The 27,601-nt window shown below is 35.0% G+C and overlaps 1 protein-coding gene across 5 annotated transcripts in view; it reads right to left on the minus strand.

Moving 5' to 3' along the window:
• The window catches only part of LOC149802023 (uncharacterized), a 126,776-nt gene that overhangs the window by 95,713 nt on the left and 3,462 nt on the right, over window positions 1-27,601 (minus strand). For 3 of the 5 annotated variants that reach the window (XM_089956420.1, XM_089956419.1, XM_089956423.1), the window contains one exon: window positions 23,624-23,713. In XM_089956420.1, the coding sequence (XP_089812546.1) occupies window positions 23,624-23,695 (72 nt within the window). In that variant the 5' untranslated portion in view covers window positions 23,696-23,713. Of the gene's footprint in view, window positions 1-9,094; window positions 9,213-23,623; window positions 23,714-27,601 lie in introns of those variants that run through there. The other 2 variants (XM_089956424.1, XM_089956421.1) reach the window with 2 other exon arrangements.

Below are 27,601 nucleotides of genomic sequence, written 5' to 3' on the forward strand. Positions count from 1 at the left end.
TATGTATGCATGTAGTACATGGCACAACAGCACAATAGTGACTTTATGGTGAGGCTCAACATCAAGCTCAGAAAATGTACAACATGCACAATTATGATGATAAATATTTCTAAATACTGTAGATGTAAACATGAACAATTAGAACGTGTGCGCATGTGTGTGATAAGGATTTTTAACGTAGCTTTAACAATTTTGCAGTCATATCGCTATGATGTCTGCAGTGTGGCAGTTTACAGTCATGTCTAGTACTGGGGCATCATGCTGCAGACATGTAGCATGATGTCCCACCCAGTCACATTATCCTGACAACAGGCCGACCAGTCCTAACACTAACCTCTTAATGCTGAGCACCTAGTGAGGCAGCTGTTAGTACCATTTTTGTAAGTCTTTGGTATGACTCGGCCGGGGATCAAACCCATGACCTTCCATTTCCGAGGCAGATGCCCTAACCACTAGGCGACCGGAGCAGTCTCAATTAGAACATGTAATCTAAAGATAAAATTTTGTAAATGTAAATAAAATAAAAGATAAAGTTAACACATGTAAAAGCTTTAAAAATTATATTAGAGAAAAGGAAGAACAATGCTTGCAACCAGAAAAGTTAGCCTCAAATCCTACCATTGGACCAGTCCAGGTTGCTACCATTTTGTCTCTATAGGCAAGGAGGTCTACACCATTACCACAGCACAACACAAACTTCATGTGTTGTCGTGCCATAAAACATGACCTTACTTATTAATATTAAATATATGCCATACTATCAGTGTTTCCCTCATTTGCGCTTCAGAGACACCCAAATTTTTTATCTGACCCCCAGTTTTGATACCAAATTTTGTTTTTAACTCAGTCTGACCCCACGTTTTGACATCAAAGTGATCTTTGACTCTCAGTCTTGCACCCCTAGGGGATACACTGCATACTTTGAGTCAAAACAGAGCTGTACTTATCTTAAGATATATATATTTTTTTGTTGTTTGAATTATTCAGAAATTAGTTTGAGTAATTCACTGTGTGACTTGGCAGTATTACCTGGGACAATGATCCTCTTCAGAAATTATCAACATATGTATCTGGACATCTACATGGTCATAAATGAACAAGATCATAAGCTATTGAAGTTGTTCACAGATACATATATGCTATGTACATTACACTGAAAATTTATCTTGTCTTGAAATATACTATCTTATTATATGTCATAGATAACAGTAATCAACTTCTGCGGGAAGAGAGTTGAGAATATATAGACATTCCACTGACAACAGGGTTCTCCTGAGGATTTTGAAAGCTGCAGTCCAGGACTTCTTCCTTGAAAAAGTTGCAGTCCCAGCACAAAAACTTGCAGTCCCTATAATACCTTTTTCTTCTCTTGCAATGATTAAGAACATAAAGAGTGTATTGTTGTATCACCAATATGTCACTAGATGGCTAATGCTCATTGTGTGTGTGTGTGTGTGTAAGTTTGATTTTTAATGTAGCTTTAAAACATTTTCAGTCATATCGCTACGATGTCTGCAGTGTGGCAGTTGATAGTGATGTCTAGCACTGATGCATCATGCTGCAGACATGGGGCATCATATCTCACCCAGATACATTATCCTGACACCAGGCTGACCAGTCCTAACACTAAAATATTAAGGCTAAGTGCCAAGTGAGGCAACTTCTAGTACCATTTTTGATAAGTCTTTGGTATGACTTTGCTTGGGTTCGAACCCATGACTTCCTACATCCAAGGTGGATGCTCTAACCATTTAGGCCGCCAGAGCAGTCATTGTAAAAGTTAGCATCATAATATAAGAATGATCATAAGGTATAATATAATAAATATGATAATATGATACAGAATGATCATAATATATAAGAATGATCATAATATATAAGAATGATCATAATATAAGTATCATAATATATAAGAATGATCATAATATAAGAATGATCATAATATATAAGAATGATTATAATATAAATATCATAATATGATCATATAGGGAATGATCATAATATAAGAATGATCATAGTATAAGAAAGTATCATAATACATGTACAAGAATGATCATAATTATAATATGGGTTGTTTTCACTGACGTCACGATTGAGTACACAAATACCCACAATGCAATGTGCGCGCACCTTGCGCCACCATCTTGAGCCCCTAACAAACCTTTGTCAACATTAGTCATCATGTATATTCAAGATAATAATCTATTTAACTGTTGATAAGGACATTCACTCCATCGAAACGATACATAGATTATATTTAAAATTAAGTGCCCTATAGCACAAAAATAAAAATAAAGCTGAAGTTCCCTTGCTTATATCGAAAGACAGAATAGTGAGGTTCAACCGAGATGGTGCATATTGCTATGAAATAGAAATGCAGTTATTTTTGTTTACAAACAGACAATATTTACATTTTTAAAGTGTTTCATATCATATCCCTAAGCTTGTCATCTTGAAAGAGTATTTCCGGACAATGATTTTCTGGATACAATATCAGTTACGAATTAAAATTTCATAGCATGTGTTTTATGCCAGAACTTTTATGTACAAATACTTTTCGTGTCAACAGGTGTTTGTGCCAGAGACAGTTGACAAACCAATTTAATTAGTATGGTTCAGATATTGTATTTATGGTGGAGATGATGGACGTAGGATGATAATGAATGAAAGCGATAACCATTCAAAGAAGTTTCATCTTCAGTGTGTTCAAACGAAACATGACTTTGTGTCGAATGTCAAAAAGAAGTATTCCTGAAATGCTTTTAGAAATACGAAATTATATATTAACAATTAGCTTTTTAACTTGAACGATAGCCAAATAATTGATTTCAGCCCATGAAAGTTGAAAATCATTACATGTTTCTACTTGTTTGTGTATCCATTTTGTGTATGCGTTTGTTTATTAATCGATCTATTTGTTTATGAAAGAATAACAATGATTGTTGAAATTTAAATGTTTTACTTGAAGAAAACGAGAAGAAAAGTCATGCATTTGGTCTCGTGCGGTTGACAGGCACAACAGAATGTGATGTAATATTATATTATTAAGCACAAAATGAGATGTGCCTTAGTAATTAGGTGTTATTAGGTGCCCATTTGTGAGGCTAGGGACTCAGAATGGCGGATATGGAAGTACACGTTTTGTGATGTCACATGAAAACAACAGATAAGAATGAACAAATAAGGGAGCTGATAACTATCATTGTGATGTCACAATATATCATTGTTTGTGATGTCACAACTTTATCATTGTTTGTGATGTCACAACCATATCATTATTTGTAATGTCACAACTATAACATTTCTCAATGCCTTTACCTTACCATGCTTTAACTTTGTGTGCAGTAGATTGAATTCAAGGAAAAGATAACTCTTGTTTTTCTTTATTAATTTATTCATTAACGTATTCCATTCTAAATCAATTAATTTTCCAATACACTGGAATAAGAAAGAAATAACCATATTCCATTCACTTTCTTCAGTTCATCTTTAAGCAAGACACCAAACCACATTCAAGTTTGACTTAAACTTTTACAAATTTCTCATGGCAGATTTGGGATTGACAAATCTTCGTGTTCTGGACGTTTCTCAATTGCCTCATCAATTTCATGAAAGTTTCATATTTTAAATACCCATATCCCTTCATCTTAATGTGATTATGTTGAACTTGCAAAGTCCTTGGTTTGCCATAGCATTATTCCTAACACAGTTGCAATATCATGTGCATAAAGCCAATAATGTTCCAATGTTTTCTTGCTTTTCTGCCCATGGTAATGTTGTTTCATAACTGATTCCACAAATCTCAGTCTTTGTTTTCATTATCAAGCATATATTAATTTCTGTCAGCTAGTCTTGTACGACTTGTTCTCATCTGCAATCTTGTGCTTGGCACCAATGAAATTATCTAAAGCTACTATTGGAATAGGACAAATATAATCACTTGAAAACAAAGGTTTATGTCCATACATGACAAAGAAAACCCAACTGATGTAAGCATGATTAATATGGGAGTTCATATTACAAAATAAATCCTAAAATCTTCACACCATTTTGTAAATATGGAATATCAAAACATGCAAGTTTTCCAAAAATTTCAAAATAGTTTTAAAATGATGAAGTAAAATTTTAATAATGCTTATCAAAGGGAGCTGTAACAGCACAAATGCATGTGATTAGTTGTTTGATCAAAATGATCATCTGGTACTAACAGTGGATTAACAGGTGTCATAATCAAAGCTAAGATCTAACCTATGCAGTTTCACCTAATCCTATTAACTCTGCTAGTTCATACACTACATAATAAACATTTTGTAGAAACAGACCAATAAAAGAGAATTTCAGAGCGCAAAAAAACTTGCAAACTTAGTCTCTTTTAAATTTTCATGCCTCCAAAAATGAAATGTATGCAAATTTTCATGAAGTTTTTGGCATCCCGTTGAACCCTGAAACTCCATCATCACTGCATACATTTTAACTGTAGACACTAAGCAACCAATCATCCACAGTGGTTAGCCAGACTCATGACCTAAATTCTATATTAGTTGATGCCCACCAATCCAACATCAACCATATTTCTGGTTGGATTAAAAATTAAAGCTGAAGCATCTGGTCCTTGTGGCCAAAACAAAATGTTACAAGCTTATGAAATGTAAAATGGAGGTCAATGAACCTTTTTTCAATCTGCTGATCCCTCAGGCCAGAAAGAAATTTTGGAAAAATGGAGAACACTGCTTGAAAGGTGCTGGTTTGAATACCGTCATGCAGGCTACCATTCTCTATTGCAGTGGCATGAAGCCTAGCAAATGGACCTCAGCCTGTATCGCAATGGCATGAAGCCTAGCAACTGGACCTCAGCACAACATAGACTTCATGCCATGAAACACAAAAAACCATAACCCACATGAAATCATTGAATGCTTTGAGACTTGATCCTGATGACGGTTAATCTTAATGGAATTAAAATTTGGTAAACCATTTTCTAATGTCAGAAGATGAATAGAAGGAAGACATAAGAGAAGAAAATGGGAAGGTGAAAAGGAAATAGAGAAATTATGGGTACAATTTCTAAAACATTAAATATCTTGTATGACTTTGGTCTTTTGCTTATGTAACAAAACTTTCAAGTGCCTGCAGTAATGAAGACTGGTCAAACAATGTCCAAATGTGAAACTTACAATTATGCAACCACATCCAAATCCTTCCTCTTATCAACAGTGTCTGTGATTCAAAACAATTCCCTGAACAAGTACCTATATTCACAAAGGCTGGTATCAAACTGCCTATTAAAAAGGGACTGCCAGTTTTATCCAAATTTAAGCTTAGAAAATGTGCTGGTCCAGAGCCTATCAAAAGAATTATGTCAAATGAACTACAAAAGTCTGAAAAACTGCAGGTAACACGTGAAATTTCAAGATGTTTTCATGTGGATATTGTAAATATGCGGTAGTCGAACTTAAGAGTAACAATTCAATACTGGAAAGGAAACAGCCTATAAAAGAACTGATACCCTACTGACAGTGGAATTTTCAGGAATCCAAGGCAAGGCCATTTCTTCATTTTAAGTGCTAAATGTTGAAACTATCTCAAATATTATTGTGCAATAACAGATTTTCAAGGTGGGCTCTACATCAACCATACTGGATGTAAAATTGACACTATTTCCAACTATATGTCCCAAGAAGCCTTTTGGTGGTTTTTTATTTTATTTTTAATGTAGCTTTAACTATCTGAGTCCTATTGCTATGATGTCTGTAGTGTGGCAGTTAATAGTGCTGTCTAGCAATGGGGCATCATGCCTCAAATATTATGTCTCACCAAGTCACATATCCCAACACTGGGTCAACGAGTCCTAATACTAACCTCTTATTTCTGAGCGCCAAGCAAGGCAGCAACCAGTACCATTTTTATAAGTTGTTGGTATGAATTGGCTGGGGTTCAAACCTGCAACCTCCCCCATCTGGGGCAGGTGCTCCAACCACTTACACCACAAAAGCAGTAAGCCTTTTGGTAAAATACCATGTTGGTATGAACATCCATTCTGGAAAGTAGCAGTAACAAGTTTTTTAAGACAGATGTCACAGTGGCTAGAATGGATATCACATAAGCCCCATTTTGTTTTTAGGACCAGCTAGAATCCACAAGAAGTCTTCTAGTGAAAACCCAAAGTTGATATGGCCATCTATTTAGGAGGTGAAACAAAAAACAAGATTTTCAAGATGGCTGCTATGAGGACTTATTGGATGTCAAATATGCACCATTTTCACTGGACCAAACAGACATCATAAAAAGTCTTCTAGCAAAAACCTAATTTTAATATAACTTTCAGTAACAAAATTTTCAAGATGGTACCCATAATGGATGTTAAATCAGCTCTATTTTAACTTAGGACCAACTAGATACTGTAAGAAGTCTATAACTGAAACATCCCATGTTGATGTGACTTTCCATTTAAGAGGGGTATTATTTACAATATATTCAACATGGACTAGCCATAATGATGTCAGTTGGGCAACATTTCTAACTGGGACCAACTAGAACTTGGGATGAATGTGTATAAAAGTTGAATGGCATTGATCCTCTAAGTGGTTTAATTTGACAGGACTTTATAAAAAATTCTTCTGGTCTGTAATCATGATGCAACTTTGCACACAAAAAACAAAACACACAAAACTGTAACCTGTCATCTCAAAGACTCTTTGATCTACAAAACTTGCAAGATAATAAGTACGTAATTTTCAAATCAATATACAAATGAAGAAAATGTTTGACCTCCAAAGAGTTTGTAAAAAAAAAAAGGTTACACCCCTATCTCACTGCAGAATCTTAAAGAACTAAGAAACATTTTTTGATTCATTCATGTGAACACATGAAACCATTAACAAATCTACAAACAAGTAAAAAATAAATATTGTACAAAGCCTTATAGCTAGATGGCAGCATGTTTTATCACTAAAGTAGTGACAACAACATAACTAGAGGGCACTTCACAAGTTCAGTTGGGCAGAGTGCCACCATCTCACTAATTTTGTACAGAGAGGGTACCCCCTCTTTACGGGGCTCCCATTCTTTTAACTTTGATATGATAATTTCATAAATAGCAGGAACATTTTACATGATAACCTGTGCAAGGGAAACCATTTGGCTTTTCTTTTAAACTATACATTATTGAAAGAATTTGATATTGCTCAGGGAATATTTTCATGAAAAATCCACAAAACATGTGGATCATAGAGGGTTTCACGCAGGAGAGGTTTTATTTATTTATCTAAATATAGAATGTGCCAATAACATTGTGGTACTTATCTTTGTGTCATGGGAATAGGGTTGTATTATAACATACCCTCCGTTTCATCTTTGTTTTTATTATTACTGCTACAAAATAGTATAATACCTGCTTGATACCATTTGGATATGAAATTAACATAGTAGTAAAAAAGGTTAATACAAATTTATACTTATATCTTCAAAGATGAGATGTGATTTTTTTCTGTTTGAAGAATAAGACCCCCACCCTGTAATAATTTAAAAGAAACTTTGAAGTTTTTAAGGTTACTCACATCTCAGGCTGTTGTAGCATCCATATCCCCATATAAATATCTTCATTTGTCTGTCATTTTATTGTTATTTTACACTGTTTAAAAAATAAGTTAATATTGTTATGACAAAAAATGCCAGCACAATCCAACTATGCAATAAAGCAAATGCAAAATAAAAAAAATAAATAAAAAGTATATTCAGTACCGTTCAACTTTTCTCAGGAAATATTAAAGAAAAATAAATATTTTACATAACTTTCAGTCATAAAAACATTAGTTTTAGATGAATTAGTCTAAACAAATTCTAATAAAGGTAGGCATTTAAAAGGAATAAATACCTAGATTGTGTTGTTACATTGTCCTTTTTTGATTTCTTTTGAAAAGTAAGGTGGAAGATGTTACCAATCCATTTTGTTTTCACTTTCACATGAATAAAACATGAACAAAACCAAGCTTTACACATAATATGGCTTTTGGATTGGACATACACTCAGAATTGTAATTTGAGTAATTAAAGCTGCAAATTCTGGATTGGACGAGGCACATTTCCCAAAAATTTCCTTTTATATACCACTTACATTTGTAAATTATGCTACAAGGTAAGTCTGGTTATATTCTCTAGTGACTGCTTTATTAATTAACCCCCAAAAACTTGAAATTACTGGATTTGTTTTCAATATATACACTGTACAAAAAATGCTCACTTTTTGGAGAATTCTTTTTCTTTAGCAGGCAATAAATAAGTTGTTTGCACTTGCTATGAGCAAAAGCCATGAAAAGGAGTATACTTTATTTGCTAATATGTTATTTCTGATGCTTTGACCTTCTCAAAAACACCATATTTGTTAACCTGAGATGAAATTTAAAATTAGGCCTGTTATCCCTAAGTAAAGTGGATTTAAAGATTAAAAAGCCTAGATAAACAAAATCAACTTTCTTATGTGTACTACAAGAAACATGAGATTTTGACCAAAACATGTATCACCAACTTATCTCTATTTACATGTAACATAGTTTTAGCAAGCAGCATCATTTAAACATTGCAGCTCTACTTCCTGGTACATGGGGCAGTCCTCGACAAAGTCCATGTGAATTTAAATGCTGTTTATCATCCCTAATATCGTTATATTATACCCGTACAAGTCACTACACAGAGGTCATTATCATTATTGTGACACATAGACTTTGATCATTTTTTTCTACAAAACTTACTCAAACACGCCTTCCATCCCTGAAAATTATATGATCGGTCCCTTAGTAAGTACTAATGAGAATTAGCTTCCTTGTTGCAGTAGTTGTGAATTTCTCAAAGAAATCCGTCATATCATAATCTTCTCAAACTAAACAGAAATGCCTACTAGAATGCAAGTTTAGTTGTCACAAGAGTATATGCAGAATTAATTGTAAAATATATTGCGGCAGAGCTGATCAAATCCCGAAGTCCGGGACGATACAAGTAAATCCAAGATTTTTCCAAGAAAAAGTGCTTTTGTTGATCCTCCAGTTTTAAAACAAGTCGGGCATGCACCAATTTTTATACTTTAATCAGCTTTATCTACCTTTTTCTGCCATTTATGCCCTTTGGGCATACTGATTGCCTGAGTAAACCTCCATTGATTCATTCACGTCCCGATATTACATTAAGCGGTCGTTTTATAACTGTCCCGTGTACGCGAGTTCTATTACAGTCTCTATCGAGCTAAGCGACCAGATTACCAGCCAATCAAAACACTTCAAACAAACAAATTGAGATTAATCAGCAGGGCTGTAAACGACCCAGTTATACCACCATGCCAACTCAACATGAGAGAATTACCGGTTGATTTTACTTCACCAAGCCAATCTTGTGAAATTAATGAAAGACACATTATAAACATAAGTGTCTATTTTTCCCCCAAAATAAACCGATGAGATAACGTCAAGGAGTCTTTATTTACACATCCGTCCATGAATCAAGAAATGGGCACAGGGGCTCGTATCGTTGCTTAAAATTGACCTGTCACACATGTACTATATAATAACTAGTTATTATATAGTACATATATGACAGGTCAATTTTGAGCAACGATACCAGCCCCTGTGGGGATTGGGTGGGGGGGTCTAACCTGTGTTATGTTGTTACGGGTTAGACCCACATCCCTTGATTCATGGACGGATACTCCTAATTGTCTTTGTAATGAACCCAGTGACTACGAGTAATGCATTTGAAACCAAACAATTAGCCCGCAATATTATGATATCGCGGGTCTTCAAATAAGCGAACAAATACAAATAATTACAGTAAAGATATTAATTATGTTTATTTCTCATTCTTTTCTCTTTATTAAACTGCATTTAATATTTCCAGTTTAAATCAAATGGTTGCGGGAAACGATTGTTGCACACGCCATGTAGATTCCAGGTCATGCAAATGAAGCTACTTTGAAATCACGAGAGAAAAAAAATCTCGACCTATATACTTGTAATAAACTCTAGGAACTTGACTGATGTCTGTTTGTTGCACACAGTATAAATCAACTTGAAATGCATCTGAAGTTGAGGAAGTATGTTAAATAAAACCAATCAGCAGCCAGCAAACTGAGGTATTTACAATACTGTCTTGATCACATTTTGATTTCTTTTTTTAAATGGTGAGGACGCCTAAAAACATTGTTCTCAAAACTGTAAAATTTAACCAATAGTTAAGATTATTATTTGTAATGATTTTTACTATATATATATATTGCTAGACAGTGTGCGAACGAGTACTGGCAACAACTGTGTGAAGGGATCCAGCGCAGTGCCGAGTCCGGACACATCCAAGGTATGTAAAGTGGCATTAAGAAGGCTCTAGGCCCTACAGTGAAAGGGGTCGCTCCCCTGAAATCCCTGATGGGAGAGAAGATCACAGACCGTGGGCAACAGATGGCCAGATGGGTGGAGCACTACTCAGAACTATACTCCCGAGAAATGTCAGTCACTGATGCAGCCCTCAGCAGCATAAAGAATCTGCCCACCATGGAAGAGCTCGACAAAGTGCCAACCTTAGAGGAGCTCAGCAAAGCAATCGACTGCCTTCCAAACGACAAAGCACCAGGTAGTGACAGCATCCTGCCCGAAGCTATCAAACGTGGAAAACCAGCATTGATTAAACCACTGCACGAGCTACTTTGCCGCTGCTGGGAGGAAGGAGTAGTCCCCCAAGACATGCGTGATGCCACAATTGTGACCCTTTACAAAAACAAGGGCGACCGCAGTGACTGTAATAATTACAGAGGGATCTCGCTCTTGAGTATTGTTGGTAAAGTGTACGCCCGCATCATACTCAACAGGCTGCAGTTGCTGGCAGACCGTGTGTACCCGGAATCACAGTGCGGCTTCAGAGCAGGCAGGTCGACGACAGACATGATCTTCTCCCTACGAAAACTCCAAGAGAAGAGCAGAGAGCAAGGTCAACCACTCTACATGATATTCATCGACCTCACCAAGAACCTTTGACTTGGTCAGCAGGAAGGGCCTTTTTGAACTTCTGAGTAAGATCGGTTGCCCCCCAAAACTCCTCAGCATGATAATCTCTTTCCATGCAGATATGAAGGGAACAGTCCTGTATGATGGATCCTCCTCAACCTCCTTCCCAATTAACAGTGGTGTGAAGCAGGGCTGCGTGCTGGCACCAACACTTTTTGGGATCTTCTTCTCCCTGCTCCTGTCCTACGCCTTCGACACATCCACAGATGGCATATATCTACACACCAGGTCCGACGGGAGGCTGTTCATATATTGCCATGATTTTATATTATATAGCAACTTTCGCATATATCTGTATGTACCAGCAAATTTTCAGGACCAGCATAGTTCGTGCATTTCTTACATGTTGGGGCTTATAATTTTAGCGTGCTGCAATGAAGAAATGTCAACAATGGCTTGACGAAAAATATATATCAGGAGTAAAATGAACTTTAGATTATGGTTGAATGCCTTTTTAAAAAGGAATAGTGGCCTAAGTTCAAGGGAGGCAAGTGTTGGAAGTTAATGACCTTGTCTCTTATTAGTATGATAGGTTCATTTTGATTATTATTATTACTGGATCATTTGACTTTAAATATTTCTTAGATTTTTTTTAGCATCGGGAGAAAATGCATATTACATTAAAGAGTTTCTGGAATGGTCAGTTTCTCATGTCTGTTTGTCCATTAGCACAAATTATTACTATACCTCCTAAACTACCTGGAGAACCGACCGCTGCAGTGGTCTAAGTGGTTAGAATGTCCACCTCTGATGTAGAAGATCATGGATTTGATCCCCCGCAGAGTCATAAGAAAGGCTTATAAAAATGGTACAAACAGCTGCCTTGCTTAGCACTCAGCATTAAGATGTTAGTGTTAGGACTGGTCAGCCTGGTGTCAGGATAATGTGACTGAGTGGGACATGATGCCCCAGTCAGACTATGAACAGCCACAGTGTAGCAATATGACTGGAAAAATTTTAAGCTGTTAAAAATCCAAATCACACACACCTCCAGTATGACCACTACAGTGACTGACATGGCAGCTGTCATTATTACTGTTTATTCTCCTTAACAAAAAGATATACTGACAAGAGGTTTTTGCCAGAAAACATCTAATGATATCTAAATAAAAGTGGTGCTGGTCTGATATCCAGTATAACCATCATGGTGGCTATCTCAAAAATTTTGTTACTGCTATTCCACCTGAATGGACAGTCATACCAACATGGAGTATTCATACTTCTGATGATATCTAGTTGGTCCTAAATGAAAACAGTGTTGAGAGTACAGACGATATGGTTGTTTCCTACTCAAAATCTTTTTATTGCTACTCCTGCTATACATGTATCAACATATGAATATCAGAAAGTTTCAGTGCTGAGCAGGTATAGTACATCACAGATTTTGGATTGCCCACTCCATATGAAGTATGAGGATGTGGGGAAAGAAATTAAGTGTCCACTTCGGATGGTGGATGTCCACTAAGCCTGGTCCTTGTGGACATCCACTTAATCTAATGAAATTGTTATATGGATTTTATAGTAGCCATAGTGGGTTTTATAGCACCCTTTGCTGACTTTATTGCATTTGGACAAACTATATGTATATAATACAAACTACAAAGTAACATTACCTATGGTATTTACCTAGCAGGTGATACATACAAACAAACATGCCTAATGTAGAGAAGTTATTTTGTTTTCCTTATTTTCCACACATCTTGAATAGGTCTGTGATTAAAGTACCTGGCAAATTGCAAAGAATCTGTATGTATTAATCTTATTGCCAAAGGCTGTCTGGTTTCTACAAACATTTGCACAAAGTGACAATTTAAACTTATTTGGCAGCTGTCCTGGTTAAGACATAGTAAATTAGTCATGTATATCATTACTTTATTTGTATTTGATACAACTTGCTGGAATCTATATTGTCATTTACATTCCATAATTTTGTAACTCCCATAACATGACTGTGTCTAATTTTTGTAAATTTTATTAATGACAGTAAATTGTAGTGATTATCTTTAGCTATATGCATATGGTCTATTTTATGATATTAAAGAATGTAAAATTGCATAGGATCTATTAACAATTTGATAGTTACTAACAACAGAATTATTAGCAAATATGTTTAGAAGATTCAGCCTTTTTCTCATTGGACAGATCAGTCAGGTGGTATCTTAGAAGAATTAAGTTAATTTCCATTAGATGAGTTTCGTCACATGAATAGGTATTTTGAAATATTAGACTGTAGTAAGGTCTGTCATGTGGGGTTTATTGCAACATATACATGTAGTTGCAATAGACTTTTGAAAGTGTATATAAGGAGAGAAATGAGCAGTCAGATTCATTCCTATTGTGGAGTCATTCTTATTTCTTGTGTTCCATCCTGTTGTAATACAAAGTCTGCAGACATGTTTTAAGTTGTACTTGGGTAATATTTGAGAGGAAAAACATTTGTTTGAACTGTTCAATGGAAATAGAAAGTGCCCATTTAACTATAATATTATTTTGAAACTATTGTGAATTATTCAAAAGAGTTCTAGACAATGAGATTTTGAAAAAGTAATGATTCTTGGTGAAGCAGTACATTACCAGTTCTGAATTTTATCTGGAACAGTTCATTCTTTTGGACTTAAATCAAAACTTTTCAAGATATTTTTGGATTTACTTCATACTACATGTACTGTTATTTTTTTCATATACCCATTTATAACTTTGATAATTAAATTATTTGTTAAAATGTACAAAAGGGGTTGGTGCTGCTTCTTTGTTACTTACTTAATGACCATAGCATACATGCCAATCATTACACTTTTTCCCCAACAAATTACGTTTTCCGCTGGACTGTATATGGATTACGCCTTTTTGATCATTCAAAAATAAAAGTAAAGCAATAAAAAGTTGTTTTGTCATTTTTATTATCACCTCTCATATAAAAATTTGAGAATATTCTTAAAAGGTGACCGCTGCATAAGAATAGCATAAGAGTATTTTCCTTATTTGCTATATATATCAGCTTGTACATTACCCCTTTCCAAGAAAACCAAGGTTTCTTCCAATGTGAACTGTAACTCACAGATTAATTTTATTGAAAAGCTAGCTAGTTAGTGTAACAGTCCATACATTTATAGAAAATGGTGTCAGATGTTAAGTGAAATGCTTTAGGATTCACAGTACTAATTCAGTTCCCATAGTAAACCTATGCAAACACCATGATATTAAAAATTCAAAAACTTTATATTTCTCAGTGCTCATGATTGAAACTATATTTATCAGTATAGATGATACCTGATAACTTCTGTGTAGAGAAAAGGATATGAGCTGCGGCATTTTCTGGACCTACATGTATTTGTTGTTGTTGTAGGGTTTAATGCCATTTTTCAGCACACGATAGGCTATACATGGTGACCAGTATTAATGGTGGAGGAAGAACCCAGGAAAATCCCAGAAAGAACCACTGACCCACGAGAAGCTACTGGCAAGCTTTCTCACATACCCACATTAGCCAAATCTGAGACTCGAACCCACACAGACAGAGGTGAGATGGCAGTGATCTGTAACGAGAGCGCTTCAGACCACTAAACACTCGGGGCCCCTACATGTATTTGAAACGTGCTTTCAATTCCACATCAAATAGTCTGGTGCTAATTTCATGAGTGTTCCAAACTCAAGACTGTTAAAGGGCTGAAATTCCATCAATAAAACAAGACTCTTTATTTATTTTTTTCAGTTACAACTAGGATAAGCTCTAAAAAGATTCTTTTTCCTAGAAAATAACTTTCATTATCAACCAATCCTGGTCAGCCAAAAACCCACATATGCTCTATATTATGCTTGCCCATTTCTAGACTGGTTCCCATTTTTCCATACAATTAGTACCACGTGTCCTTGAGGATGATGTATGGCAGATGGATCTTTTCAAACTTCAAAACATGTCAGATCAGAAAAAATGACAAATGAACACCACTTTACAAACTTTAAAAGATGTATACAAGAGTAATGTAATACAGCAATCTGAGTATCTGACATTGCAGTGAAATTTACACATGTAGAACAGTAAATGAGTGCTGAATATAATTAATTTTTCAGTATATTTTGCCTTTGTATTCTGGTTCTAATCCATATGGATTTTGTACTTTGTGATGAGAATTTTGACTAGCTGCGGAACCAGGTTAGTAGTAAAAATGTCTCTTATTCATATGTGCTGTATTTCAGGTATGTAATGTAGAGCTTACACTTTTTGTGCCATTTATAATTCTAATAATTACAATTATACCTCTCAGGGGCTTGGGGGTTGGCATGTGTGCCACAGATTCATAACAATAGATCTTGGTGTAAATTTTAATTGACCACAAAATTGCAAACTGCATGCAAAAGTAGTAATTACTGAATCGTACCTTTTACTCTTTGTTTAGTAGGTGCTAAAATATATTGAGATAATTAGTAAGCATCCTAACTAATTAACCCCTGGTGCCACATTTGTGTGTCAGGAGACAGTACCCTACTTCTGAGCACTGTAGCGTCAAGGCCATTTAAGATGCACCAAAATGGGTGGTATTAGAGAAAAGTATACAGACATAGCTCTACAAGGACACCAAATAATCTAGACTTTTTAATCGCATTACAAACTGCAGAGGGAAAAACACATTTTTTGAGATCCAATTTTGTTACACAAAATATTTGCCCTTTGTTGGAAGCAGATTTTTCAGTCCAGATTTGAGACTTTTTAGCCTCAGATCAAAGGCAGATGGGTCTGAACTGCACAGAATCAGGCAAACCTTTGCAAAAAGTAGGATAAGTTGGGGATTTCAGTAAAAAAGTGACCAGGATACATAAATGATGGGTCCATTTAGCATGAAAAAACTCTTCTGCACATGCACAAATAAAATAGCCAATGAAAAACGATGTTTCTAACACAACTAGTCATCATGCTAAATGGAAATCTCTTGAATGCAGATTTACTTGGATGTATTCAGAAGCAGCCCTCAAATTGTGTTTCCTACCTTAAGTGTATGAACAAATTGAAATGCAGCATGGTCACAATATGTAAAAAAATTTAGAATTTGTTTTGGGGTGGATTTTTTTATTTCGGTGGGAAGGGTATAGAAATTGTATAGGGAAGGCATCTGAAAAAATGGACTGTCTGGACATCTGGTGCAATGACAGTAATTAAATCTGGAAGTCTTTCAACAGAAAAAGTTTATTTGTCATTTATTTTAACTTAAAGATACAAAATGCAAATATAAAATAATTTGTCATTAATGGCTTTTCATATATGAAATACCATACAATATGACATCTGTATATAGCACCACAAAAACAAGAAATACTTTGGACAGTTGTTTATGGCAATTTAAGGTTATTAGTGGCTCTGGTTAGTTTTGATGGATCATGAGAAAATTGAATGCCGTGTGAAAGAGAAGCTTGAGCTTAGCCAGCTTTGAAGTGTTCTGTTAAGTGGCATTGGTCAATTTTTCTTGGGTCATGGTAGTAAAGTGTCTTGTCTTTGGACACAGTGCTGCAGCCAACCCAGCCATGTCTAGGAATCAAACCATGTACTCTGGCATAGAAGGTCAGCAGCATGCTATGATCCAGAGCTACCAAGCCTCTTTGGGAGTAAAGACACAATGCAGCAAAAAGTATTTCAAAGATTACATATACTTTCCTGTTTTCCAAGAAAATCTCATCCATAATTTATCTTGTCTACATAAAGAGTTACTTGTTAAATGACTATTTTAAATTACAGATTATTCAATTTCATTCAGTGTTTTTTCCCCCAGCCTTTTTCAGTAGTGGTCCCACTAACATGGTACATGTAGCATGTTTTATATATCTTAGTCATTTCCACAACAGCTACACATACAGAATAACATATTATGTTATACAAATTCTTGTGCACACCACCTTTAAAACAAAAAAAGTAAAATTACCAAGCATCAGATTAGCACATTTGGCCCCGCTATGTAGATGAGAGATTTGGTGTTACCATTGGTGAGTCTGATTAAGACTGCTTTATTTCCACAAAGAATGAGTTTAAGAAACAAATGACGGAGTTTAACAATGACTATAAGACTTCATATCCTTGGGTGTAAATTGTTGAACTAGATGAAATTTTTTGGATATTGCTAAATTTTGGTTCAGATCTACTTACTTACCAACTGATGAGACGGGCTATGAGTGCAATCCCTTGGGCATTATTACAATGTTTTTTATTTCAGTAGTAACAGTTTTATCAATTTCTGGTAAATGTGACAAGGATTGAAAGTTACATTTTCTCCATGAGTTGCTCTTATATTTACAAAGTATACTCTGACCAAGAGAAAAATAAATGGATGCAGTCCTATTATTTTCTCATTCCTTTTTTCCATGCTGCCAAGTAAGAAAAACAAGCAGTTTTATGTTTCCAATTATATTTATATGAAAACACGAATAAAAAGTGTTGGATTATTCCTTCATTTAAATTTGAAATATTTCTCAAACAATAAACAGCTAGTTTGCAATGGGAATGTAGATTATAAATTAAAAAGTAGTATTTTCAAATCAGTATATTGCTGCATTAATAGTAAATACTGATCATTCTTTATATTTGTTAGAATCGCCTACATTAAAAAAAAATAAACTCAATCAGTGAGCTATTTTCTACAAGCTTCATAATTGCCACAGATGAACCTGCAATCATGCTATGTCTTTGCTCATTATCTAGTACAGTCATGAACTTGAAAATGTTTTCTGTCTTTTTGTGCATCTATTAATGCATTTTTTCAGGCTGTTAAAGGTCAATCTGTACAATGAGTAGAATCAGGGGTGTATTAATGATCAGGTTAACACTGGGGGTACTGAATTATCTTACGACAATTAGTACTGACGAGTTTCGTCTAGACAAGTTCAATTTTAATATGGCAATATATGAGGAATAAAAAAAAGGAAGGATACAATTATTTAAATTCAAGGATAAATGAGCTTGATATTAAATGTGTACCATCTTACTAAAATGAAGAATGATATGTGAATATATGTCCTTTGATATTTCACTGATAAAAAATTTTCACTTGTATGATAATGCAGTTTTTCAAGACATTTTTTCATGCCAATGCACGCTTACACCAATACTATCAAAAATTTTCGGGCAGATCACTGTAATCACAAAAGTGTCATTTTGCTAAATGAATTACCCTGTTTTAATGAAACTTAGGAATCATGTATTCCAATTTTTTTTTTATTAAAAATCTTTAAAATATATTTGCTGCAATTCAGACAACTCAGCAGAACACTAAAGGGGACACTTTACGGATATTACATACTTCTGAAAGAGAAACAGGTGTAAGGTGACGTTTGCATTTGCAACATACACACCAGAGAGAATGTTCACAAACCTCTATGCTGATTTCATGTACTGTGGCTGAAATTTCCTTATGTATTGTATTTGTGGAAACTGTACATGATCTAAGCACAAAGTTAACCATAATGGCTGCTTTCTTGTGCTTGAAAAATCAGCCTGAATTAGTCTAAAGTACACTATCTTTAGCATTTATTAAAATAAAGAAAATGAAATTGCCACAGGCAGCAATACCAGTTTCTGAAAGTGCAATGAATGAATTGTAAAATACATTTAAAAACACGTTAAAAAAAGTTATCAGCTCTTTCTTTTCCTTTACAATTTACCTTTGAAGTCCAGGAAGCGAAACTGACCAAGTGGAGCAAGCATTTTTTTTACACAAATGCACCTGCAGTAAGATCAAGCTGTATGATCTATCACCCAAATTATACCCATCAATAATACGCCAAAATAATGAGAATTTAATGGTTTTTTTTAACAATACCTAACAGTCTACCAAGAAATCTTTTATCAGACTTGGGCCCAGGGCTGATGATTTCAGAAAACATCACAAGCCCTGGCTCAAATTCTACAAACCCTGACTCCAGTTTCTGCGTGCCCAAAACTGTCATCCATTATTTTCACTATCATTTGTCACACAGCACTGCAACTGCTCTACTTCAAATATAAACAGAAATAAACAAAAATCATATTAAATTGACTTGTGTGTTTAGTTTGATACTTTGTCTCCTCTGACAGAATGCACAAAAAGTATTTTTTCTTTTTGTAGACTGGCTGACTGCAGCTCTTTGTGTCACATATTCTTGTTACCATCAAAATTAAAATGGTTATCCTAGTACATATGTCCTTCTGGTGAGAATGATTAGTCATGAACCTTGCATGGTCCAAAAATACCAACCTGGATGATAAGTCATGAACCTTGCATGGTCCAAAAATACCAACCTGGATGATAAGTCATGAACCTTGCATGGTCCAAAAATACCAGCCTGGATGCATGAATAAAGCAAACTTTAGTTATAAACAAGTAAACAATTCAGCTGTACATGAAGTAGGGGTGAAACTATACACCTGTGCCACATATCGATACAATTCACGATACACAGTCTGTGATACAATACATATCAATGCACATGTGAACTTGATATCTTTCCATTATTGGATGGAAGGTGGTTCCCTTACATGTATGTTGCCATTCTTGCTTGTATTTCTAATATGCAGACTACAGACAGACATATAGTTATCATATATTTATTTCAAACAGACTACCTCTTGGTTGCAATGAGTTTTATCCAACATTTTAGGCCATTTAATGGTGGCTCCATTAACTCCCTTTGCTTTGTACAATATGAAGGACATGAAAACATATTAGTTTCAATTTCCTGTCTCAGTTACACTTGGAAGACATTACAATGTTATCTTCAAAACAGAAGAAATAATGTAATTTCCTCGTGCAAAACTGAGCTGAACTGTGTCATGTCAGCACCCATGAGAGATTCTATTTTGGAAAGAGGGTGAGGATTTTGGTCTATTCAAGACAAATCTGGATAATAAGACTGATAGATCATTATCTTGACCAATGTGCCCTCTGCAATGATGCATACAAGTGTCAGATATCGTAAAGCAGTAGCATTTGAAACGGTCATGCCATCTATTTTTTGTCCATCCAGCATGTACATATCTGACTCGTATTTAACACCATTTTTAGCTCAAAATCACTCACTGGTATCTCCATTAACACTTTCTCTGCTCCAATAAACTGATACACTTCGTAACTTTAAAAAATATTGTCATCATCACTATCATCAGCAAGTATATGTTGAACAAAATCGTAATAAACCATGCAGTGAATCAGACATTTGGGGTTTTCTAATTAGCCCATATTTTAAACATGCATTTGTAAAACTTTCTTCATGAATGGTTCAAACTATGCCATAATCTGTATTCCTGGGCAAGTTATTCTAATCAAATCAGAACAGTTTCTACCAAAAAAACAGATGTCCCAACAAGAACGATAAAAGAATGTGTACTTCGCAGAGCACATTTTCATCTGTGGGGCTTTCAACTAATTTGCGGGAGTACTTGCATTTCACTGTTCTCCAAGCATGTGAATTCATACAAATTTTGCACAATTCGTACATTGGCACACCCTGACAACATCTCTGCTTAAATACTTGACATATCTGACTGACTTTCCAGCAAAGTCTCTCTGTCACTCTGCCAATACTTCCTGTTTGTCACACAGAGAATAAGATGCACTTATTTCTGAATGGTGGTTATTGTTTAAGCTGGATTGGAACAAACAATAATCACAAACGAGAATTCAGTGCAACATAATTCAATGTGTAACACGCTGTTAGCATAGCTTTCAAATCGACCAAAGGTGTCCAGATACATTTCAAAGTAGAAACTTCATGGGAAGGTGGTTATTTCATGATGAGTAAAGTACTTCATTAAACATAGAGAACTCATTTGGAATGTATAGTATATGCTGAACATACTTCTGGGTTAAGATAATTAGCATGAAATGGGGGCAGCCAGATTACAAACCATGTCGACGGCAAGTCGGTATTTTAAAATAATCTTTTTTGTTTGTATAAATAAATACTAGTGCCTGTGACTGCAAATGCTGTTTCAGATGGATTATAATTTTACATAAAAAGTGCATAAGAAACTGCAGAGCTAAACGGAAATACTTAGTAGTGATGCTTACATCAATGAAAAGTGATACCTATGCAAACTTGGGCAAGACCAAAATCAGGGTTCCTGCACTAAAATAGTTTTTATTTTTCCAAGAGTTTTCCAGAAGATTTTATAGAGAAAATGACAAACTTCAGGAGTCATTTTTAAAGTCTCACACTTTGATTAAAGACAAAATACTGCAGTGGACAAAAAATATATTTTCTCTAAGAAAATGTTTTGTTTTGCTTCTTGGTTTCAAATTAAGGACATTTCATGACTAATAATAATTTTCAATGAGGTTTCTGGGATATTTTCATAGAATTCAAATTCCTGTTGGATTCGAGGACCTCCTTAAAAAGTCAGGAATGCATAGGAACCCTGAAAAATAGAAGCTGAAACATCTCTCCTGTATATAAAACTTTCTTTTCCCGTCTAGAAAGTCAGACATTATGGTCTTACATGCAGATTACATTTCAATAACTATTACAAATGCTATCATCCACCTGCTCAAAGTTTAAATTTTCTCAATACATCTATATAATAAAGGTAACGCTATCATAAAATAGTTTTCAAAATCACAATGTTAACTACTAATGATTAATTCTAATTGGACTAATAGTCCTTTATGACAGAACAAATGTTCCACTAAATACTGACTCACCATTAGGCCAGACTACCCCTCCGGTGGCCTAGAGGATAGAGCATCCGTCTGACATGTGGGAGATCTTGGGTTTGAACCCTGGCTGAGTCATACCAAAGACTTATAAAAATGGTGCTAACAGCTGCCTCGTTAGGCGCTCAGCATCAAGAGGTTAGTGTTAGGACTGGTCGATCTGGTGTCAGGATAATGTGACTGGGTGAGACACCATGCTTCATGTCTGCGGCATAATGCTCCAGTGCTAGACATCACTATAAACTACCACACTGCAGACATCGTAGCGATATGACTAAAAAACTGTTAAAGCTACGTTAAATCCAAATCATACACACACACACACACACATACTACAAGCCAGGTTAAAATGTGCTGCATATGACTATAATATGCTTGTCCTGAAATTTACAAAGGTCAGAAAACGATTTTTTGGGTTAGCTACAGACTGGTCACATGTATTTTTTTACTTTTTTACCCATAAAACATATAAAAATAAAACCATAAAAGTACAATGATGCATGTGGAAGTCAAGTCAAACCGAGAGACTGGTGGTGTCAAATTTGACTTGAAATCTGTTGATTTAGCTTGCAATACACTGATCATCAGTCTAAGCTTAATCTTTGTCAAAGATTCGTCTGTTCTCAAACATACCTAAAACAATGTGTCAATAGTATTGGATTACCTATATATTCTAGATGCTAGACTTTGTTTATGTAGGGCAGAAAGCAAAGAATCAATCACAGGGAATTTGTCTGCTACAAGATGCTACAGGTTTCACATGTTCCAGGTCAGAAAAGGACAGAAATTGTGACCAAAAAAAAATATTCTGACTTTCCAGATTCAATGGTGAAAGGTTTGGCCACTGGTTGAGTATGATCACAAATGGTCTTTGATGTTTTCTTCAACATGTACAGCATAACCAGTTTGAGTCAATCATTCAAGTGCTTTTTCAATGTCATTTTTATAACTGATCTATTGACAGCATGTGAAACAAGCAATGAGAATAGTACTTGCACCAGTAAGGTTATTGATAGTAAATAAATATTCCCCTCTCAATCATGAAGACCCTGACTCTCTGAGCCTTTACAAAGCTGAGCGCATGAGTTATTCATAATTCACTATGTCAGAGGGAGCAGAACTAGTTTATTTATGCCCTGAGAAGACCATTGCCCACTGGAAACTGATCGTCTTTTGGGGACAATTACCACATGTAAACCAACTTTATGTGTGTTTTTCCACCTGTTTCACTGAACGAGCTTTGTGTGTGTCTTCCAATGTGAGCCAAATGAATGACTTTGAAAAGACAATTGTGTTCTATTTGATATGGGTGTTTGATATAATTTATTTTGAGAAATATTTAGAGTTAACTTTTAGCTAACTACAGCAATGAGATTCAAAGAGGATCCACCAATAAAATGCACACAACACAAGATTTGAAAATGTTACGGTTAGTAAAATGAGCATAATTGAATAAAGCAGTTGTCTGAAATTGGAGTTCGCATTAACTTTGTTATTTTTTGTGTCTTTCATTTATGGTATTGCACTACAGCAACTATCTGCATGTCAGACTTGGCTATAGGATGAATCCGTGGCTAATGCCAGCCTGGGCAAATTAGGATCCTACATGTGAATCAAATGTGAAATTATCTGGTTTGAATATGATTCAATTAAAAATAATCTTAATAATGATTCAAATACAACATAAAGTAATGCCTCTGTATGGAGACAACATAAAATAATGCCTCTGTATGGAGACAACATAAAGTAATGCCTCCGTATGGATACAACATAAAGTAATGCCTCTGTATGGATACAACACAAAGTAATGCCTCTGTGTGGATATGTGCTACAATCGTTGATCCAAACAACTATATTTTACTTGTTCTTCTTATTATTATTAGACTAAACATGTAACAATTATGTGTTTACCTGTGCTGGCCACCAAGGGTACCTTCCAACAAGGGCCCAGACAATATCACCAGGTTTATATTCCTCAGCCATGGAAAGTCCATCAAATAGCTAGAAGTACATCAATGAAGAGTAAAGGGTGTTAATTACAAATCACTTCTACAAAGTTAGGAATACGAACAATGTTTTCAAATAAATGAAACAAATGCACTGATTTTAGACAGATTTTATTTGTTAAACTGAAGGCTTCTGTGATTACATGTACATTTTGTTATGGCTTTTTTTCCCCAGCTGTCTCCCATGTGATACAAGAATGATGGCTATGGTAATTCTGATTTTGTACTCTTGTAAATTTGTTTCCAACTTTCAAAATGTGTGTGTAGTCATTATTTAAGGCTGCAATACTTAATGTATGAACAGTTTAGTTAGTTTACTGTCTGTAAACATTTACAAATCAGTTTACATGGGTCCACTATTATGCATGTGCATCATCTGGTGCTTGCAGATGTGCATGACTATGATACATGTCCAATTCATTATAAATTTTTTCATGACAATTCTTATTCTTTCACCCAAACTGTGTATTCAACCAATGTCATAATGCAAATAAAACAATCACATGCTGAGAAAGGTATGGTATAACCATTAACGTTGTCTTCCATATAAACAAATGTCAGGTGAAAGACTAAGGTGCAGATAAAAGGAAAGGCTGGGTTTCAAATTGGTTCTGTTAAATGGTATTGTTTGAGTTACTGCACACAAAGAACACATTTAAAACTTTGGTAATTGTTACAGCCTTTATTTAATATGCACTGTTTAATGATCTTGAAGATACAAAGACCAAAAACTAGGTGCATTTTGTATGAAAAACCCAATATTAATTAACACTAAATCACTAATCCTTTGCGAAGTTGACTATTGTGTAGACTGGCATATTGGCCTATCAGATCTCTACCCATAAGTAAAACATACGTAAGCATTGTATCCCCTAGGGGTGCAAGACTGAGAGTCAAAAATCTCCTTGGTGTGAGAACTGGGGGTCAGACTGAGTAAAAAACAAACTTTGGTATCAAAACTGGGGGTCAAATACAAAATTTGGGGGTCTCTGAAGCACAAATGAGGGTAAAGGGAAACACTGCATAAGGAATTAACCAATTAAACAATGAGATCAGTGATCAAACAAGATTAATTAATGTTACCAAAGTAGGAGATCTGGGACATTTAAGTGGTTTTTAGTTGAAGTATATAACTTCACATTTCATTATCTTTCAATATATTTGTCCAAAATTGTATCAAATTTTGAGAAATAACTTAAAATGATAAAAGATAAAACTCGGTTAAACTTCATTCTGAATAACCTAAAAATATGAAAATGCATATGCAAATAAGATGGGCAAAACAATCTGCCTTTAAATGAGACAGCAATTCAAATTTGGTGCTGATCTTCTCAATCAGATAAATGCAATATTTCAAAGGGTTACTAAAAGGCTACATGTTCTCATGTTAGTGAGGTACACGGATTATCTCATTTGTGTCTGTAATGCAACCTACTCCTAAAGATGCTGACATAATTTTAAGTAGTAGTATTAGGGATGAATTAGGTATTACGGTATTATTAGAAACTGTTCAAAGCAGTGAAAATTGTAATACGACTTTGCATATTTTTTAAAATAAAAACTACAATGCTGCTCAAAGAATTTTTTCTGAGATAGACCCAAGGAATACTTTAAAAGAAAAAGTCACTTGACCTGACTTAAAATCAACATGCCCCAAAAAAAGACACATTTTCATACTATTGTTTTGACACAACCTCCCCTTCTAAGAAATTAAATGGTTGGTTCCTTATACTAGTGATATTGTTCATTAGACCAAATCTGCATTTACATTCTTCTGTCAAGGGGTTCACAGCAATAAGTTCCAACATTTCTTCAAAAAATATCAACACAGTCAATGATATAAAGTAAGTACTCAGATGTGCTGCATTTACTGGTGATGACGTCAGTCACTGCATCAAAGGAGCCAATCCTCCTAAGAGAGCTAACAAATTCTCAAAAAGTCACCAAAAATGCCTATAAACAGGATCCTGAATAATCCCCACAAGTATTTCAATGCAGGTTTATTTTAATTCACACTCAACCTGAGTGGTCAATACAAATCCAATTTAAAAAAATAAACCAGATACAAGATTCCTTAAGGAATTAGATTCTTAAGTACATTAGGCAAACTAAGCATATGACTGGTGGATAGAATCACTGAACTGGGCAGTGAAAGTTGGCTGAAACCATCTTTAAACTTATTTACCGGTAATTCCTTTTTTAATTACTGCACTTCCTTTATTGTTCCAAAAAGGACACTTATAAATATTTACATCTATGACTATACAGCTAAATCTGTTTACAGCAAATTCTGGTGAGTGACTACCTGTCATTAATGAACACATCATGCATGGATCAATTTTATTATATAAATCACAATCATATATAATCGATTTTATTATACAGATGTACTACTCTGTGCAGCCGCATGCTGATTATGACAAGTGACTACAATTTCTAGGCAAATAAGCGATTTGACACTGATATGAATGACTAAAAAAAACACAAAGACAAACACCACTGATCTTCATATAATGCTTTGTAGCATAAAAGAGTCTGCAGGCAAAGTGCAGATTGTTCTAAACTGCACTGCTATGAGTGACTGCATTGCAAAAACAGACAAATACCTAGAAACTTTATATAACCCATATAAACACAACTGTTTACGAGGGATTCATTTCAGAAAAAACAATTTGGTTGTAAAATCTACAGGTCATTCACAAAGAATCGCATTCGAGAGACTGAAAACCAGACTAAAAGTACACATCCCACACATCATTTAGTTCTTGGTGATATATGCTTCATCAGAGTTAAGATGAATTAGGATCCTTCAGCCACATCCTAAGTAAACAGACAATGAAAAACAAGTTTTCTGTTCTGATAGAGATTAATACTAAAAGATTTAATGTCAAGGATCAAAAAGAGGGAATGTACTTGTCATCTGGATAAAATGTTATTTCAAAATAAATGTAATTTAATTAGTGGAGAGCAGCATGATAATTGTTTTCTAAATCCGGCATCAACCCTCCAAAATGGATTATCTTCTTATGGTTGTTCTCTCTAACCAATCATGTTAGAAAAAAAAGAGCTGAGAAGAAATTTTGGTCTAGTCATCTTGCACAAACCACATTATGAGATTCTAGTACATCAATTACCACCAAATATGATACCACCAGATGTGTTGGTATATGCAGAAGTTGCTTTAATTAACTATTCAGTTTGTGAACTTCATTGTGGATAGTCCAACTCCAGACAATATAAGAGGGTGACTCCTCAGAAAAAAGGAAAACCCCTGGTGATGAAAATTGCCTATTCATCTGTCTCCCTGCTTCAAAATCCAACAGTGAAGAAATAGTAGTGAAGCTGTGCTACCAAACTGTATTGAATAAGTTGACATAAAAGTTAATTACAAGTCTCAAACAATCAAAAAAAAGGGGGGGGGGCCAAGTGGTCTAAAGGGCTCACTGTTACGGATCACTGACAACTCACCTCTGTCTGCATGGGTGTGACCAATGTGGGTACGTGAGAAAGCTTGCCAGTAGCTTCTTGTGGGCCAGTGGTTCTTTCCCGGGTCTTCCCAGGTTCTTCCTCCACCATTAATACTGGCTGCCACGTACAGCCTATCTTGTGCTGAAAAATGGCATTAACCCTACTACAACAACAACAAAAAATCAAGAGACTCCATCCTCAGTAGAGGCAACAGTAACAGATCACTTTTTGTATAAACTGTGTTACCTTGCTTTCATATGAATTTTTTTCGAATACACTATAAATGATTGGGATGAAAATGATTTCTTTTTCCTTCCCGATATAAAATTCTTTACTAAATAAAATTATTAAGCGAGCAGTATTGACTGTTTTCAAGACGCTATAGGATCACACCTGACAGTACCGGATAATGTGA

The sequence above is a fragment of the Sinohyriopsis cumingii genome, chromosome 4 (genome assembly GCF_028554795.1).
Source record: "Sinohyriopsis cumingii isolate HCF-2022 chromosome 4, ASM2855479v2, whole genome shotgun sequence".
Lineage (NCBI taxonomy): Eukaryota > Metazoa > Mollusca > Bivalvia > Unionida > Unionidae > Sinohyriopsis > Sinohyriopsis cumingii.